This window comes from Larimichthys crocea, unplaced genomic scaffold, assembly GCF_000972845.2.
Source record: "Larimichthys crocea isolate SSNF unplaced genomic scaffold, L_crocea_2.0 scaffold532, whole genome shotgun sequence".
NCBI classification, from domain to species: Eukaryota; Metazoa; Chordata; class Actinopteri; family Sciaenidae; genus Larimichthys; species Larimichthys crocea.
In genome coordinates, this window is record NW_020856961.1 from 485,582 (window position 1) to 505,844 (window position 20,263).

A 20,263-nucleotide genomic window follows, 5' to 3' on the forward strand; every position below is an offset into this window, starting at 1 on the left:
ACATAATCACGTGGTATTTCCGGCTGTAGTCTCTCTGACTCCTGCGATGACATTCCACGCCGCATCTTTTTTCTGGTGTCCTTATAAAAAGGATGTGAGGTGTCATCAATGATTACACCTGAAAACCCCTCACCTGCTGACTTCAGGTCGGCCCCGCCCATTATGACGTGTTCGTGTAATGAAACTCGATCGAGTATTTTATTTTGAAAATAAACCGGGGTTTTATTTTGTATTGTGTCGCTGATTTCCTGCTCTGTGCTGAGTTCATGCTCCGGGGAAACGGATCATGTGTTTGGCTGCAGACTTCTGTCCAGTGTGACCACACGGTGGCAGCAGAGGTCTGACTGTCACACCAACATCAACAAACAACATTGTTCATTTAAAGTTCTTCATTAAAGAACCGGAGCATCTTTAATAATTATTGTCAGTATTAATAACTGTGAGATATGAAACAACAGCAGATCCAACAGAACCATCAGTCCACGTCCTTTCTCTTATCCGATTCATAGACCAGATGACCCATGTAGACCCTCCAGCAGGTTCTGGGTCTGCCCAAGGTCTCCTCCAAAGGAAGACGTCCAGGAGGATGAATCAGCTGATCAACATGAAGGCCGCTTGTTTTCATGTTCATCATCTGCAGGGCCTGGTGATGAACATGAACTGGTCCATGAAGGAACCATCAGACTGAACCTGCAGCACCTCACCTGGATTAGAGACACTGGCCCGTCCACGGGGCGGCTGGGCAAACCTTCTCTATCAAGTCTTCAGTGTTGGCAGTGTCACTGGGTTTCATCTGACAGAGCTTCACTGAGAGGACGAAGACAGTCACTCACACATGAACGTGTCACGTCCAGAGAGAGTTCACGACCCAAAAGAGACGAGGATGACAGAACAGGGAGCAGGATCTCTTCTGGCCTGGGTCTGGACTGTGGATGTTCTATTGTTTGGTTCCTGTGGTGAATCTACTCATCATCTCTGAGACAGAATGCCTTTGGCAGTCAGCTGCTCTTTATTACTAATATCCTGAATTAGTGATTGATACTTTTGACCACAGTAAATCTGAATATTTCTTTAATTTCTTCTTTTTTCCTGTTTTCTTCTCGTCTGCTCTTTGTTTGCTACAGAACACGACAATGAAAGAAGACTGTCAGAAAGTTAGACCCTCTTCCTCCTGCCTCCCTCAGCTGGAGGATCCTGCTGCTCTGGGTGAGCTCCTGATCTGGAGGAGCTCTCCTCTCTTCTGCTCGCTTTGCAGCCTCCTCCCGTCCTGTTCCGGTGTGCACGGACTGATTTGGGATCAGTGAAGCTCTCCGGTTCATCCATCCATCCTCCGCCCCGCCCCGCTCTCTTCCAGCCGGACTGGAGGATTCAGCAGCCGGCATCACAGCGACCTGTCGACCCGGAGAAACGACGATGGCGGCGGCTGCGGACAGAGGAGGAGTCCGTGTCGGCGCTTTCCCACCGGACCCGGTCAACCCCGTCGACGGGTCCGGTGCTGCCGGCGAGGCTGACGGCCGCGTCCCGGTGCCGATGAACCTGTTTGCGACCTGGGAGATCGACCGGTCCTCTCCGAGCTGCGTGCCCAGGTAAGAGGATTAGAGTTCGGCCAGAGAGGAGAAAGGTGCTGCGGTCCACGTTCATGGAGCTCCTGGAAGAGAACGAAACTTAATGAAAAAGAATCATTCATTCATTATTTGAATATTTTCTTTCTGACAGTAAACGTTGTCATGGAAACACTGATCAACATTGATGTATTTTTAGATGGTTTGAAGTCAGTGATGAATGGACGATGATGATGATGATGATTGTTATTGTTATTAGTAATGACTCTGCTGTGATGATGTGTAGAACAGTGCTCAGGTTTAAACTCACATCTGTTGTGGAGAAACTGCTGAAGTCAAAGGTCAAAGGTCAGGAGTTCAGAAAGTGTTCAGCAGCCTCTGATGTCTGATGCTGTATTATTTATTGACGCTTGGCCAAGGAGAATTAGAGACACTCTCAAAGTTCATCAGAAGTGCCTGAGTCGGTCTCACATTCTGCCCAACTCATCCTGGTGGATCGACTTTAAACCCCAAGATAACAGCACAAATACTACACGCCCAGAATTAGTCACAGAGAATGTCTTTACCCATGGAGGTGTTATTGTCAGCATGTTCTAGTCTGGAGACACAGATGTCTGTTTACGCAGATTGGACCGTCAACAACAAGCTATCTATTATGTCTATGAAGGCAGCAACAGGTCTCTGTGACCCTGGACACCACAGTGTTGAGATAGGCTGGCACCTACTGTTCCCAACCAAAGCCAAACAACTAATACTGCTGAGGACCTCAAGGCCCACACGGGACCTCAAGGCCCACACGGGACCTCAAGGCCCACACAGGACCTCGTTAACCTCAGGAGAGAAACAACAGAACAACATCCACACTGATCTCTGATCAGGTTTAAAAAACTTCTGACTGAATCTGAATTTTAAGACTCAGGAACGTTAATTAACCACATTTCCTCGTTATGTTGATAGAAAATATTGTCAAGATGTATTTGATGTTGCACGTGTGATTTCTGGGAGACAAGTGAGGAAAGGCAGCAGGTGAGTCAGAATCCAGAAGGTTCGGTAGTCATCAACTCGCTCAAGTCACATACAGTGTAGTCCTAAAAGCACTTCAACAACCATCTACGCCAGGTGACCTGAACGACACACAGGTGACCTTAATGACACACAGGTGACCTTAAGGACACACAGGTGACCTTAACGACACACAGGTGACCTCAACGACACACAGGTGACCTTAACGACATACAGGTGACCTTAACGACACACAGGTAACCTTAACGATACACAGGTGACCTCAACGACACACAGGTGACCTTAACGATACACAGGTGACCTTAACGACACACAGGTGACCTCAAGGACACACAGGTGACCTTAACGATACACAGGTGACACACAGGTGACCTTAACGACACACAGGTGAGTTTGTGGAAAGAGAGGGAACTACATTTCCCAGAATGCTGAAAGATTAAAACCTGTCTGCACTGACTCTGGATCAGCAGCATCATAATCGACTCATAACATCACTAATTACATCGCATTACAGCAGCCAATTAAAACACAGTAAAGATCCACTAACACGTTGAAGAATAAAGACAGTTGACGATTAGTCTTCTGTCTGTTGCTGGGCAGGTTATCAGCAGTGTGTCTATGCAGGGGTTAACAAACTCGACCAATCACAGTTAATCCTCTTACATGGTCATGTTGACCCAGGAAGCAGCAGCCTGTCTGTCTTCATAACAAAGATTACAGCAGAGTCAGTGAGAGAGATGATCTGAGATGTTCAGGTCTCGTGGAGTTCCTCATGGATCCATTTTAGGACCGTTCGTTTCTTTACAACAAACCTCAGAGTCAAACCAATGACATGTTGGACATGTTGGGACTTTCCTGATGGACAGTGAAGTAAACTGCTGACAACTGTAGCAGCTGTTAGCTAGTTTTTGATCATAAGTAATGTAATCAGAGCAAATACTCGAGTACAGCTGAACATAGTTACCACAGTAGGAGATATTGTTTTTACGTCTTTTCAGATATATGCTTTTGTTTTGTTTTGATTTTTAATAGCTTCATCATGTTGATGATGAACAGGATGTTTCAGGACTCACCTGAGCCAGAACAACTTAAATGTAGAGAGGGAAACGAACACAGAGAGATGAAATCCCTTTTTCTCTGTCGTATGGGATCACAAGTCACCGTGCAGGTGAGCAGGTATTAACAGGTGTTAGCTCCTCTCAGCTGAGGTGGACGACGAGTCCCTGCATGATCCTCCAGTAATGAGATCCCAGGAGGGTCAGGTCAACAGTCTCACAGCTCCTCACAGTATGAAATAGATCCTGACCTGTGGAAGGAAAACGTTAAAACAGATTCATCAGCCTGTTCCTGATTCGATGCTAATGGTCCAGACTGACCTAAACACTGAACATTGATCGAAACGAGCTTCAAATGCTGAATTAAAAATGAAAAGCAGCATCGATGATTCTCATTCTTATCTGCTGTCTTTGACATGTGACCACACAGACAGACACATTGTTTATCATTTATAACTGGTATAATCAGCTGTTACTCATAGGACTCTATGTGGGGAGTCTTCTTGATAACTTTGAATCCAGGATCAGGGTCAGTCGTCACCATGGGAAACATTCACGGTCCCCAGAGGATGAACCTCATGGATGGATGTGTAAATGTTTTGTTTGCTTGGAAGATACTTCACATTAAAAGACACTTGGGGTGTGAAATGTGAACAGGGACCTTCTGTACTTGTGATTGTCTCGTGTCTGTCCAGGTTGTGCAGTCTGACTCTGAAGAGGCTGATGGTTCTGAAGGAACTGGACCGAGAGCTCAGCTCTGTGGTCATCGCTGTGAAGATCCAGGTGAGACCATGTGAGCGATGAAACACAACGTACGACTGCAAACAGGTGCTTTGACATCAATTAACTATCAATCAACTTTAATCAACTTTAGTCAACTTCAATCAACTTTAGTCAACTTTAATCAACTTTAATCAACTTTAGTCAACTTTAGTCAACTTCAATCAACTTTAATCAACTTTAGTCAACTTCAATCAACTTTAATAAACTTTAATCGACTTTAATCAACTTCAATCAACTTTAATCAACTTTAATCAACTTTAGTCAACTTCAATCAACTTTAATCAACTTTAGTCAACTTTAATCAACTTTAATCAACTTTAATCAACTTTAATCAACTTTAATCAACTTTAATCAACTTTAATCAACTTTAATCAACTTTAATCAACTTTAATCAACTTTAATCAACTTTAATCAACTTTAACCAACTTTAATCAACTTTAATCAACTTTAATCAACTTTAATCAACTTTAATCAACTTTAATCAACTTTAATCAACTTTAATCAACTTTAATCAACTTTAATCAACTTTAATCAACTTTAATCAACTTTAATCAACTTTAATCAACTTTAATCAACTTTAATCAACTTTAGTCAACTTCAATCAACTTTAATCAACTTTAATCAACTTTAGTCAACTTCAATCAACTTTAATCAACTTTAGTCAACTTCAATCAACTTTAATCAACTTCAATCAACTTTAGTCAACTTCAGTCAACTTTAATCAGCTTCAATCAACTTCAATCAACTTCAATCAACTTCAATCAACTTCAATCAACTTCAATCAACTTTAATCAACTTTAGTCAACTTCAATCAACTTTAATCAACTTTAGTCAACTTCAGTCAATTTTAGTCAACTTCAATCAACTTTAATCAACTTCAATCAACTTTAATCAACTTTAATCAACTTTAATCAACTTCAATCAACTTTAGTCAACTTTAATCAACTTTAATCAACTTTAATCAACTTCAATCAATCAGCTTTAATCAATCAATAATAATGTCACTGAGGTGGTACAGATTCCTTCATTCACTGAAAGAAGTTTTTCTCTCAGCATTTCCTGCAAACATCTCCTGATAACGCTGATCTATAATCAGATGATTTCATTTGATACGTCTTATTTTGGTGTTGGTGTCCTTGTGTCTCTCTCAGGGCTCTAAACGGACTTTAAGGTCCAATGAATACCTTCTTCCTCCAGACGGCCTGATGGAGACAGAGCTGGAGCTCACCTTCTCACTGCAGGTCACACATTTCATTCGTAATATTACACGATTCTGATGATGCTCCTGCTCCTCAGAGGATGAATTTCACCCCGTTAAACCTGCATGTGTCCCTCTGTCTTTTAGTATCCTCACTTCCTGAAGCGAGACATGAACCATCTGCATGTGATGCTGCAGAGGAGGAAGAGGTACAAGAACCGAACCATTCTGGGCTACAAGACGCTCGCCGTCGGAGTCATCAACATGGCCGAGGTATGGCGGCTGATGGAACGTTCATGGTCCCCTCAGGATGAATTCAGATGACTTTACTGACTTTTCATCAGGTCGACATTTTAATTTGAAAACTTCCCATAAGCCCATTAGCATTCTAACATGCTAAACTAAAGCTGTGTCTCTGTCCATGAGTACTAAAGTCAGAGCAGTACAGCAGGAAGTACACAGAGTACCAGAAGGATCCGAGATGGAAAAAAGACTCAACACAAACATTAGCACGTTAGCTTTTAGCTTAGAGCATCACTATAGCCTCACACAGCTGCTAGCATGACTGCTACAGAAAGATAAATCAAATCAACTGTGAATATTAATGACGTTCCCTGAAGAACAGGGCTCAGGGCTCAGGGTAGAGCGGGTCGTCCACCAATCAGATGATCGGCGGTTCGATCCCCAGCTCCTCCAGTCTGCATGTCGAAGTGTCCTGTGCCATCGGTGTGTGAGTGTGTGTGAGTGAGATTTGTAATGTGAAAGTGCTCTGAGGGGTCAGAGACTAGAAAGGACAAATATGAGAACAGTCCATTTAACAGAGACATTATTATTGTTGTTTTACTTCACACTGAAATTTGATCAGCCTACATGAGCTGTGTGTGTGTGTGTGTGTGTGTGTGTGTCTCCCAGGTGATGCAGCATCCGACAGACGGCGCCCACATCCTCGGTCTCCATAGCAACCTGAAGGATGCTTCGGTGCGTGCAGCGGAGCTGAGCGTCCGTTCTCTCTTCAGCCAGCCAATCGAACAGGAGGACACAAGTGGTCACCAAGGCAACAAGACGAAGGCCTCGGGTAGGGGAACAATGAAGATGACCTTCTGTGTGTGTGACAGCATCAGGTGATCACTACATCCTGATTGGTCTGAACCACGACACACGAGCTGTGTCACAAAGAAGAACTACAAAAACAAAAAAGAAATACACAACAGCTGCTGCTGGCCCACAATCCATCAGCAGACACAAAGAGACACAAACAACACAGAGACACAAAACAACACAAAGAGACACAAACAACACAAAGAGACACAAGACAACACAGAGACACAAACAACACAAAGAGACACAAGACAACACAGAGACACAAACAACACAAAGAGACACAAGACAACACAGAGACACAAAACAACACAAAGAGACACAAACAACACAGAGACACAAACAACACAAAGAGACACAAGACAACACAGAGACACAAACAACACAAAGAGACACAAGACAACACAGAGACACAAACAACACAAAGAGACACAAACAACACAGAGACACAAAACAACACAAAGAGACACAAAACAACACAGAGACACAAGACAACACAGAGACACAAACAACACAAAGAGACACAAGACAACACAGAGACACAAACAACACAAAGAGACACAAGACAACACAGAGACACAAACAACACAAAGAGACACAAGACAACACAGAGACACAAACAACACAAAGAGACACAAGACAACACAGAGACACAAACAACACAAAGAGACACAAAACAACACAGAGACACAAACAACACAAAGAGACACAAGACAACACAGAGACACAAACAACACAAAGAGACACAAAACAACACAGAGACACAAACAACACAAAGAGACACAAGACAACACAGAGACACAAACAACACAAAGAGACACAAGACAACACAGAGACACAAACAACACAAAGAGACACAAGACAACACAGAGACACAAACAACACAAAGAGACACAAGACAACACAGAGACACAAACAACACAAAGAGACACAAGACAACACAGAGACACAAAACAACACAAAGAGACACAAAACAACACAGAGACACAAGACAACACAGAGACACAAACAACACAAAGAGACACAAGACAACACAGAGACACAAACAACACAAAGAGACACAAGACAACACAGAGACACAAACAACACAAAGAGACACAAACAACACAAAGAGACACAAACAACACAAAGAGACACAAACAACACAAAGAGACACAAACAACACAGAGACACAGAGAGACAAAACAGTGTTACTGGACTGACTCCAGCTGGATTGCTTTTGTCTGTCTCTGCCGTCTGTTGATGATGTCTGTCCGTCTGTTGGACAGATCGCTCTCCTGACATGGAAAACGACTGGGACGACGATGACGACAGCTTCTCCTCCGAGCAGGAAGGAAGTGATGACGCGGCCCCACGTCAGGTGACTAACAGACAGGTGCACCGCAGTGATGGCGGCACAAGATCAGGAGTCTGTACCTGGAACAACTAAATGGAATGCAGCCATTGTTGATCAGTGAGACAGCTGATTAAAAATGATCTCATGGTCAAATCAGTCACAATCTGAGCTAAGCGCTAACATTAGCTGCTAACATAAACTTTTCCTCAGGATATGTACGACGATGACGATGACGTCCAGGGAAAGATGAAGAAGTCTCACAGGAAAATGATACGGACGTCCTCGCTGACGCAGGTGAGGACCGATCAGAGGTGCTGAGTACTGCTCGTCCTGCCACAGAGCATCGAGATGATCAATGAAGAAAGCGACTAACTTCCGTCCTGTCTCACTCTCCTTCTTTGTTTTCTGTCGCTCAGCAGCCGAACTTCAAACAGAAGTTTGTGGCTCTGCTGAGAAGATTCAAAGTCACAGATGAGGTTGGTACTCACACAGACGTACAGGTGACAGCCCCCCATGACGGACACATTGTTTGTAGAAACCAGTTTGAATCACGTCTGGATGTTTCGGGTTCACTGCTCTAATGATCAACACTTTGAACCTGGATGTTCCTCCTGTAATAAATAATGAGGAATATTTTAGAATCCTGTAAATCGTGTGCTGCTGTGTCACCTCATACATCGTTCAGGTAGCTGTCCTGACATCTGGCTTCTGTGCTGTAGGTTCTGGACTCAGATCCGGTGGGTCAGAGTCAGGAGGCTGAAGAGGACCTGGACCTGCTGTACGACAGTCTGGAGGTTTACAACCAGAGCGATAGCGGCCCGGAGCTGGACGACAACGACAGCATCCTCAGCACACCCAAACCCAAACTCAGGTCAGCATCCAGCTTAACGTTTGTATTAGCCATGGAACAGGATTCACTGAAGGACGCCTGTAAACTGTGCTGATGTCTGTGCAGGCCGTTCTTTGAGGGGACCTCTCAGTCCAACTCTCAGGCTGAGATCGGGAGTCTGAACAGTCAGAGGAGTCACCAGAGAGAGCCCAGCGTGGCCGTGAGTACAACTCAAACCAGAAACATTCACAACATGCACAGATCAGATCTGACCCGATCCCAGCCGCAGGCCGGACCATGTAGAAGATATTAGTGCACAAACTTCACAGGAGCTGGCTTCCACCTGACGGACGGCTCAGGTGGTCTCACCTGCCGTCAGTGTGGCTGCAGGTCTAACTGCTCCATGTTGTTCTCAGGAGACAGAGCTGCTGTCTGCTGGACTGGAAGCTGCTCCACCTGCCTACGAGTCCAAAGGAAAGGAGGGCGGCCCGGGGGTGAGTGTGGACCAGAGAGTCGAGGATGATGTTGCCGTGGGAACAGATGCAGGTCCAGCTGCAAAACTCTGTAAAACACACATGTCACCAAGGTACACACACACACACACACACACACACACACACACACACAGCACAGAGCAGAGACAGGAAGTCAGCTGTCTTTCTGCTCTCTCTGCAGTAAGACAGGAAGTCAGCTGTCTCGCCATCCTTGGAGCAGCTCCATGAAGGACAGACAGAACTCTCGAGGGACAGACACAACGAGCAGCATTGACAGTGAGACAGCGTCTGACTACAGGATACCTCCACAGGTGAGACAGACAGACAGACAAACAGACAGACAGACAGACAGACAGACAGACAGACAGACAGACACAGACACAGACAGACACAAACAGACAGACAGACAGACACAGACACAGACAGACACAGACAGACAGACAGACAGACAGACAGACAGACACAGACAGACAGACAGACAGACAGACACAAACAGACAGACAGACAGACACAGACACAGACAGACACAGACAGACAGACAGACAGACAGACAGACAGACAGACAGACACAGACAGACTGATGGTTTGTTTTAGGTTTGTTTGTGGTTTGTTTTAGGTTGTCAGGAAGTCGGTCCTGGACCAGCTGAACCACATCCTGTTCTGTGCGGATCAGATTCCTGACTGCATCATCCTGATCAACACGTCGGACTGGCAGGGACAGGTCCGAGCTGACGACTGTTATTATTGATCATCATCAATAACTGATTCATGTCACCTGATCAGTACACCTGTCTGTCTCTGCAGTACCTGTCTGAGCTGCTGCTCGATCAGCCAGTCGTCTGCACCGTCTCACCAGCTGACGTTCAGGCCGCCTTCAGCGCCGTCATCAGCCGGATCCAGAGATTGTAAGTTCTGGTTCGGTTCTGAGTGTGTGACTGATGATGAAGGGTCGATGATGTCACACAGTGTTCCCAGGATCAGCTGTTATTCCCATGTTGCGTTCACGGACATGGGAATTTCCAGTTGCACTGCTGGTTCCCTGTCACAGTGATGGTGTTGATGATGGAGTGGTTGGTGCTGATGTTAATGATGGAGTGGTTGGTGCTGATGTTGTTGATGATGATGGAGTGGTTGGTGCTGATGATGATGATGTTGATGATGGAGTGGTTGGTGCTGATGGTGTTGATGATGGAGTGGTTGGTGCTGATGATGCTGATGATGGAGTGGTTGGTGCTGATGTTGATGATGGAGTGGTTGGTGCTGATGGTGGTGATGATGTTGATGATGGAGTGGTTGGTGCTGATGATGTTGATGATGGAGTGGTTGGTGCTGATGATGATGCTGATGATGGAGTGGTTGGTGCTGATGGTGTTGATGATGGAGTGGTTGGTGCTGATGATGCTGATGATGGAGTGGTTGGTGCTGATGTTGATGATGGAGTGGTTGGTGCTGATGGTGTTGATGATGTTGATGATGGAGTGGTTGGTGCTGATGATGTTGATGATGGAGTGGTTGGTGCTGATGATGTTGATGATGGAGTGGTTGGTGCTGATGATGTTGATGATGGAGTGGTTGGTGCTGATGATGTTGATGATGGAGTGGTTGGTGCTGATGATGTTGATGATGGAGTGGTTGGTGCTAATGATGATGATGATGATGATGGAGTGGTTGGTGCTGATGTTGATGATGGAGTGGTTGGTGCTGATGGTGTTGATGATGGAGTGGTTGGTGCTGATGTTGATGATGGAGTGGTTGGTGCTGATGGTGTTGATGATGGAGTGGTTGGTGCTGATGTTGATGATGGAGTGGTTGGTGCTGATGGTGTTGATGATGGAGTGGTTGGTGCTGATGTTGATGATGGAGTGGTTGGTGCTGATGGTGTTGATGATGGAGTGGTTGGTGCTGATGTTGATGATGGAGTGGTTGGTGCTGATGGTGTTGATGATGGAGTGGTTGGTGCTGATGTTGATGATGGAGTGGTTGGTGCTGATGGTGTTGATGATGGAGTGGTTGGTGCTGATGGTGCTGATGGTGTTGATGATGGAGTGGTTGGTGGTGATGGTGTTGATGATGGAGTGGTTGGTGCTGATGTTGACGATGGAGTGGTTGGTGCTGATGTTGATGATGGTGTTGATGATGGAGTGGTTGGTGCTGATGTTGATGATTGAGTGGTTGGTGCTGATGGTGTTGATGATGGAGTGGTGGGTTCTGATGGTGCTGATGGTGTTGATGATGGAGTGGTTGGTGCTGATGGTGTTGATGATGGAGTGGTTGGTGCTGATGTTGATGCTGCTGTCCGTGTGTCTTCCAGCTGTAACTGTAACTCTCAGACGCCTCCCACTGTGAAGGTGGTGGTGGGTGGAGATCAGAGCTACCTCAGCACCACCCTCTGCTGCTTCGTAGAGCAGCTGGCCAGCAAGACGCCTGATTGGCTGAACTACTTCCGCTTCCTGGTCCTGCCCGTCGGTACGCGCCCACACATCGCCACACTCCGGCACCGCCAGCCTTCCCATGATGCTTCTTGTGTTTGTCGCCTCAGCAGGGTCCCACCCGCTCGCCAAGTACCTGGCCGCCCTGGACAGTAAATTCAACAGCCTGTTCATGGACGCCGGCTGGAGGGAGCTGTTTGGACGGGTGGAGCCTCCACCTCTCGGTCAGGGTCACATGTTGTAATTAAGTTTATTCATTAATGTGTCTGTATGCTAATGAAGGGACCAAGACAAGACCAAGACCAAGACAAGATCAAGACCAAGACAAGACCAAGACAAGACCAAGACCAAGACAAGACCAAGGCCAGGACAAGACCAAGACAAGACCAAGACAAGACCAAGACAAGACCAAGACCAAGACCAAGACTAAGACCAAGACAAGACTAAGACCAAGACAAGACTAAGACCAGACTAAGACCAGACTAAGACGAGACAGTTAGCACCCTGGGTATCTGACATGTAGGCACAGCCTCAGGATGTCCTGGCGGGTTTGGACCTCCGTCTGAAGACGTTCTCCTTCTGTTGGACAGATCCTGTCGGTGTGGCAGCTCGAGTCTCTCAGTACGTGGGCGGAGCTGCTGTCTCTCACCTGTGTCCGATCTCAGAGGCCATGCTGACCTGCAAACACAAGAGGTCAGTATTTCCTGCCACAGTCATGATCAGACCTCCGTCACCTCCGTCAGTGTCAGCCGTTCATTCCTTCAGGATCTTCAGCACACGTTTGAAGACTGGACAGTCACACCTGGAGCTCACCTGTGTGTTTCCTGCTGACTGAACTTTCTTCTTCCTCTGCAGCCCCGACGACGACTCCTGTCAGAAGTTTGTTCCTTTTATCGGGGTAAGAAATCAAATGAGCTGCTCCGACCGCTCCACCAGCACCGCTGAGACCCGCCCACTGTCCACACTGTCCACACACTGTCCTCACACTGACCACACTGTCCACACACTGTCCACACACTGTCCACACACTGTCCTCACACTGTCCACACTGTCCACACACTGTCCACACTGTCCACACACTGTCCACACACTGTCCACACTGTCCACACACTGTCCACACTGTCCTCACATTGTCCACACACTGTCCACACTGTCCTCACACTGTCCACACTGTCCACACACTGTCCTCACACTGTCCACACTGTCCACACACTGTCCACACACTGTCCACACTGTCCACACACTGTCCACACACTGTCCACATTGTCCACACTGTCCACACACTGTCCACACTGTCCACACCATCCACACACTGTCCACACTGTCCACACATTGTCCACACTGTCCACACGCTGTCCACACTGTCCACACCATCCACACCCTGTCCACACACTGTCCACACTGTCCACACCATCCACACACTGTCCACACTGTCCACACACTGTCCACACCATCCACACACTGTCCACACTGTCCACACACTGTCCACACACTGGCCCACCCTACTGTCACACACAGCTGTCAGGCCCACTGTCCACACTGCCCACACTGGCACACACACTGTCCACCGCACACAGCTCACCACCCACACCACACAAGGGATCCACACGGAATCGCAAACTTGGCCACACACGGTCGCACACACGGTCCACACCACTGACACAATGTCCTCCACACTGGCCACCACTGTCCACACTGCCACACAACACTGTCCACAACATGTCACGTACACACACTGTCCCACACTGTCCACACACACTGTCCACACACTGTCCACCTGTCCACATGTCACACACTGTCCACATCCACCTGTCCCACACTGTCCACACCACCACACACTGTCCACACTGTCCACACATTGTCCACAACTGTCCACACACTGTCCACACCGTCACCCACACTGTCCACACACTGTCCCACACTGTCCACACACACACTGTCCACATCACACTGTCCACACACACCACATCCACATCCACACATGTCCACACCAATCCAACACTGTCCACACACTGTCCACCACTGTCCACATCCACCTGTCCACACTGTCCCACCACACACTGTCCCACACCACTTCCCCACACTGTCCCGTCCACTGTCCACACTGTTCCACCACACTGTCCAGTCACACTGTCCACACTGTCCACACGTCCCACACTGTCACACACCTGTCCACCATGTCCACACTGTCCTCACACTGTCCAACCATGTCCACACACTGTCCCACACTGTCCACACACTGTCCCACACTGGCCACCCACTTCCACACACCGTCCACACACGGGCACACCATTCCACACACTGTCCACACACTGTCACACCACACTGTCCACACGTCCACACCATCCACACACTGTCCACACTGTCCACACCAGTCCACACACTGTCCACACTGTCCACACATATGTCACATCCCACTGTCCCCACTGTCCACACACTGTTCCACACACTGTCCACACACCACACCCTGTCACACACTGTCCACACTGTCCACACATCCACACCATCACACACAACTGTCCACACGTCCCACACACTGTCCACACACACTGTCCACACATCCACACATCCACACTGTCCACACATCTGTCAACCACCATCCACACACTGTCCACACACTGTCCACACCTGTCCACCATGTCCACACACTGTCCACACTGTCCACACCGTCCACACACTGTCCCACACACTGTCCACACAGTCCACACGTCACCACTGTCCTAACACACTGTCACACACACCATCCACACACTGTCCACACTGTCCACACACTGTCCACACACTGTCCACACTGTCCACACTGTCCACACACTGTCCACACCATCCACACACTGTCCACACACTGAGCCTGTTTATACTGTGCTGTGACATCACTTCCTCGTTTGTTGATTGAACGTCCTTGTCGCCGTGGAGATGGCTGTCTGTTACCATGGAGACTGAGTCTGTGTCTGTTTCAGCTGGTGAAGGTCGGCGTCGTGGAGCAGAACTTCCTGTCCACCTCAGGTAGACACACTCACTGTCGTCTGCCCCCCCCATCATCTCACTGTTCACACACCTGCTCTCTGTCCACAGTCGACTCTGATGACATCACACTGGGATCTCCTCCCTCACAGTCAGCCGCACCAATCCAGCATCGCCTCCACACCTCCCCCCTCCCCCTCCCTGAGTGTACTTCCTGTTTACAGCAAAAACCTTTGTCTTACTCTGATGAGAACCCTAACCTGTCCTCCTGCACCTCCCCTCAGCTGTCCAGGGGAGGTGTGGGTCTGCAGGTGGACTACTGGAGCAGTGTCAGTTGGGGAGTTGGAGGGAGGTGGAGGGGAGAGAGGAGGGAGGAGGTGGGATGAAGAACACACTGAGAGCAATTCCGAGTCTTCAGGTGTCGAGGATCAGCGGAGGAGAATGATGAGCATGACGGTGTTGACAAAGGAGAAGAACACAAGAAGGTGAGGAGGGAGTGAGGCAGGTTGGAGGGGGCGAGGAGGAGGAGGAGGAGGAGGGGAGGAGGTGGAGGGGCGAGGAGGAGGAAGAGGGGGAGAGAAGGGGGGGAGGAGGAGGAGGGGGAGAGGGAGAGGGCGAGGAGGAGGTGGGGAGGGGGAGAGGGTGGAGAAGGAGGAGGAGGAGAGGGCGAGGGCGAGAGGGTCGGAGGAGGGGGGGCGAGGGGAGGGGAGGGCGAGGGGGGAGGAGGAGGAGGAGGAGGAGGCGGAGGGGCGAGGAGGAGGCGGAGAGAGGACGGAGGTGGAGGGGAGGAAGAGATGATGACAGGTGGCTGTCAGTCATGTTCCTCAGTAAGAAGATTGAAGGAGAAGGCGGAAGTCGAGGAGTCAGCTGATCGACGGAATCAGTAGATTGATCTGTACCTCTAAACACCAACACCCATGAGAGGTACACACACACACACACACACTGAGAGGTACACACCACACACACTGAGAGGACACCACACACTGAGTACACACCACACACACACACACACACACACACTGAAGGTAAACACACACACACACACACACACACACACACACTGAGAGGTATACACACACACACACACACACTGAGAGGTACACACACACACACACACACACACACTGAGAGGTACACACATACACTGAGAGGTATACACACACACACACACACTGAGAGGCACACACACACACACTGAGAGGTACACACACACACACACACACACACACACACACACACTGAGAGGTACACACACACACACTGAGAGTATACACACACACACACACACACTGAGAGGTACACACACACACACACACACACACACAGCTGTCAGCAGTGTGTTTATTATTTTTCAGAATCACACCCCAACACGTTATAATACAGGTGCAAATCTCAGCTATGACAATCGGCTCCTCTTAGGTGAGTCAACATACAGTGTCACAGTAACTGTCACAGTGTCACAGTAACATGTGTTGTTCTCAGTTGTCACAGTAACATGTCACAGTGTCACAGTAACATGTCACAGTGTCACAGTAACATGTCACAGTGTCACAGTAACACGTTGTTGTTCTGCAGTGTCACAGTAACATGTCACAGTAACATGTCACAGTGTCACAGTAACTGTCACAGTGTCACAGTAACAGTGTTCATGTCACGTAATGTCACAGTGTCACAGTAACATGTCACAGTGTCACAGTAACATGTTGTTTTGCAGTGTCACAGTAACATGTCACAGTGTCACAGTAACATGTCACAGTGTCACAGTAACATGTTGTTGTTCTGCAGTGTCACAGTAACATGTCACAGTGTCACAGTAACATGTCACAGTGTCACAGTAACATGTTGTTTTGCAGTGTCACAGTAACATGTCACAGTGTCACAGTAACATGTCACAGTGTCACAGTAACACGTTGTTTCTGCAGTGTCACAGTAACACGTTGTTGTTCTGCAGTGTCACAGTAACACGTTGTTCTGCAGTGTCACAGTAACATGTTGTTGTTCTGCAGTGTCACAGTAACATGTCACAGTGTCACAGTAACATGTTGTTGTTCTACAGTGTCACAGTAACATGTTGTTGTTCTGCAGTGTCACAGTAACACTTGTTGTTCTGCAGTGTCACAGTAACATGTTGTTGTTCTGCAGTGTCACAGTAACACGTTGTTCTGCAGTGTCACAGTAACATGTTGTTGTTCTGCAGTGTCACAGTAACATGTTGTTGTTCTGCAGTGTCACAGTAACATGTTTTGTTCTGCAGTGTCACAGTAACATGTTGTTGTTCTGCAGTGTCACAGTAACATGTTGTTCTGCAGTGTCACAGTAACATGTTGTTGTTCTGCAGTGTCACAGTAACATGTCACAGTGTCACAGTAACATGTTGTTCTGCAGTGTCACAGTAACATGTCACAGTGTCACAGTAACATGTTGTTGTTCTGCAGTGTCACAGTAACATGTCACAGTGTCACAGTAACACGTTGTTGTTCTGCAGTGTCACAGTAACATGTTGTTGTTCTGCAGTGTCACAGTAACATGTCACAGTGTCACAGTAACATGTTGTTCTGCAGTGTCACAGTAACATGTTGTTGTTCTGCAGTGTCACAGTAACATGTTGTTCTGCAGTGTCACAGTCGTAACATGTTGTGTTCTGCAGTGTCACAGTAACATGTTGTTGTTCTGCAGTGTCACAGTAACATGTTGTTGTTCTGCAGTGTCACAGTAACATGTTGTTGTTCTGCAGTGTCACAGGTATAATCAGTTGTTTGTTGCAGTGTCACAGTAACATATTGTTGTTCTGCAGTGTCACAGTAACATGTTGTTGTTCTGCAGTGTCACAGTAACATGTTGTTGTTCTGCAGTGTCACAGTAAACATGTTGTTGTTCTGCAGTGTCACAGTAACATGTTGTTGTTCTGCAGTGTCACAGTAACATGTTGTTGTTCTGCAGTGTCACAGTAACATGTTGTTGTTCTGCAGTGTCACAGTAACACGTTGTTCTGCAGTGTCACAGTAACATGTCACAGTGTCACAGTAACATGTTGTTCTGCAGTGTCACAGTAACATGTTGTTGTTCTGCAGTGTCACAGTAACATGTTGTTGTTCTGCAGTGTCACAGTAACATGTACAGTGTCGTACAGTGTCACAGTAACATGTGTTCTGCAGTGTCACAGTAACACGTTGTTGTTTTGCCTGTCACAGTAATGTTGTTGTTCTGCAGTGTCACAGTAACAGTGTTCTGCTGTCACAGTAACATGTTGTTGTTTGCAGTGTCACAGTAAACATGTTGTTGTTCTGCACGTGTCACAGTAACCACGTTGTTCTGCAGTGTCACAGTAACATGTTGTTCTGCAGTGTCACAGTAACATGTTGTTGTTCTGCAGTGTCACAGTAACACGTTGTTCTGCAGTGTCACAGTAACATGTCACAGTGTCACAGTAACATGTTGTTGTTCTGCAGTGTCACAGTAACATGTTGTTGTTCTGCAGTGTCACAGTAACACGTTGTTCTGCAGTGTCACAGGTAACAGTGTCCAGTGTCACAGTAACATGTTGTTGTTCTGCCGTGTCACCAGTCACATGTTGTTGTTCTGCAATTCACAGTAACAGTTTTGTCTTCAGTGTCACAGTAAACAGTTGTTCTGCAGTGTCACAGTAACATGTTGTTGTTCTGCAGTGTCACAGTAACACGTTGTTGTTCTGCAGTGTCACAGTAACATGTTGTTGTTCTACAGTGTCACAGTAACATGTCACAGTGTCACAGTAACATATTGTTGTTCTGCAGTGTCACAGTAACACGTTGTTGTTCTGCAGTGTCACAGTAACACGTTGTTCTGCAGTGTCACAGTAACATGTTGTTGTTCTGCAGTGTCACAGTAACATGTCCAGTGTCACAGTCACATGTCACAGTGTCACCAGTAACAGTCACGTGGTCTACAGAGTAAACATGTTGTTGTTCTGCCGTGTCACAGTAAAATGTTGTTTGTCTTGCAGTGTCCAGTCAGTGTGTTTGTTCTGCCAGTGTCACAGTAACACGTTGTTGTTCTGCAGTGTCACAGTAACATGTTGTTGTTCTGCAGTGTCACAGTAACACGTTGTTCTGCAGTGTCACAGTAACACGTTGTTCTGCAGTGTCACAGTAACACGTTTTGTTCTGCAGTGTCACAAGTACACCGTTTGTTGTTCTGCAGTGTCACCGTAACATGTTGTTGTTCTGCAGTGTCACAGTTAACACGTTGTTGTTCTTCAGTGTCACAGTACACCTGTTGTTGTTCTGCAGTGTCCAGTAACATGTCACAGTGTCACCAGTAACATGTCACAGTGTCACAGTAACATTGTTCTGCAGTGTCCACAGTAACATGTTGTGTTCTGCAGTGTCACAAGTTAACACGTTGTTGTTCTGCAGTGTCACAGTAACATTGTTGTTCTGCTTCCACAGTACATGTCACCGTGTCACAGTAACATGTTGTTTTGTTCTGCCCCAGTGTCAATCGAGAGTACTAACATGTTTGTTCTGCAGTGTCACAGTAACATGTTGTTGTTCTGCAGTGTCACAGTAACACGTTGTTGTTCTGCAGTGTCACAGTAACACGTTGTTCTGCAGTGGCCTCAGTGTTTCTAAAGAACCGGTCGGACCGCGTGTCCTCCGGTACCGAGCGGTCCGTCTGGGCTTTAATGCGTCTCCTGTCCATCTCTCAGTCTCTGTAGACGGAGTCGAGTGGAACGACGTGAAGTTTTTCCAGCTCGCCGCTCAGTGGCCGACTCATGTCAAACACTTTCCTGTCGGGATCTTTGGCTACAACAAACCCTGAAGCTCCTCCCCCTTTCACCTGTGTCACCTGGCCCCGCCTCCAGAGGCACAGACACCTGGCTTGGCTGTTTACACTGACGTCCTGTTGGAACAGACGTTTGTACCTGAACGTCACTTTCTAAGTCTTTATATTCAACCTGCTGATTTCCATTCTTATTTATATGAACTGAACACGTGTCTGTGTGTGTGTGAGTCTGTGTGTGTGTGTGTGTGTGTGAGTCTGTGTGTGTGTGTCTGTGTCTGTGTGTGTGTGTGTGTCTGTGTGTGTGTGAGTCTGTGTGTGTGTGTCTGTGTCTGTGTGTCTGTGTGTGTCTGTATGTGTGTGTGTGTGTGTGTGTTATAATCATTATCATGCAGCTTATGTGTAGAGCTGTTGTCATAGCAACGAGTCCTTAAACCCAGAGCTCCACGTGGACGGCGTGTCAGCCAATAGTGTGACCTTTTCTTTCCCAGCTATTACCCATGATGCTCAGCTGCTGCTTTGTTTTGTTGTGTTCATTCGGTCGTTCACTTCCTGTCACATGGCGCAGCATTTTGTAAACTAACAATAAAGTGACTTTGTTCTTCTGACAGCGCTCTGTCAGGGTTGGTCATCAATGTCACACCTGGTGAGAGCAGCCAATCACATCAAGCAGGAGGCGGGCTTTAATGAGGCGGCTGAAGTGACGGAGCGGTGAACAAACAGACGAGAGG

The 20,263-nt window shown here is 47.3% G+C and overlaps 1 protein-coding gene across 1 annotated transcript; it reads left to right on the forward strand.

The window, feature by feature from the left end:
- Nucleotides 1-213: 213 nt before the first annotated feature.
- Nucleotides 214-15,154, forward strand: LOC104939464 (phosphofurin acidic cluster sorting protein 1). Its single transcript, XM_027276689.1, has 20 exons — nucleotides 214-1,586; nucleotides 4,336-4,423; nucleotides 5,575-5,664; nucleotides 5,769-5,894; nucleotides 6,534-6,696; nucleotides 7,988-8,079; nucleotides 8,266-8,349; nucleotides 8,472-8,531; nucleotides 8,775-8,926; nucleotides 9,011-9,104; nucleotides 9,301-9,470; nucleotides 9,560-9,689; nucleotides 9,995-10,099; nucleotides 10,183-10,283; nucleotides 11,690-11,844; nucleotides 11,921-12,031; nucleotides 12,398-12,500; nucleotides 12,663-12,705; nucleotides 14,765-14,810; nucleotides 14,880-15,154. Exons 1-20 carry the CDS (start codon nucleotides 1,414-1,416, stop codon nucleotides 15,152-15,154), a joined length of 2,361 nt encoding a protein of 786 aa, XP_027132490.1. The 5' UTR covers nucleotides 214-1,413.
- Nucleotides 15,155-20,263: the final 5,109 nt, after the last annotated feature.

Bases quoted from the DNA above. Each gene is read 5' to 3' on its own strand.
- LOC104939464 (XM_027276689.1), top strand. From the start codon at position 1,414: ATGGCGGCGGCTGCGGACAGAGGAGGAGTCCGTGTCGGCGCTTTCCCA. The intron at 5,665-5,768 runs GTCACACATTTC...TCTGTCTTTTAG, and splicing joins AGCTCACCTTCTCACTGCAG to TATCCTCACTTCCTGAAGCG. The intron at 9,105-9,300 runs GTGAGTACAACT...TGTTGTTCTCAG, and splicing joins AGAGAGAGCCCAGCGTGGCC to GAGACAGAGCTGCTGTCTGC.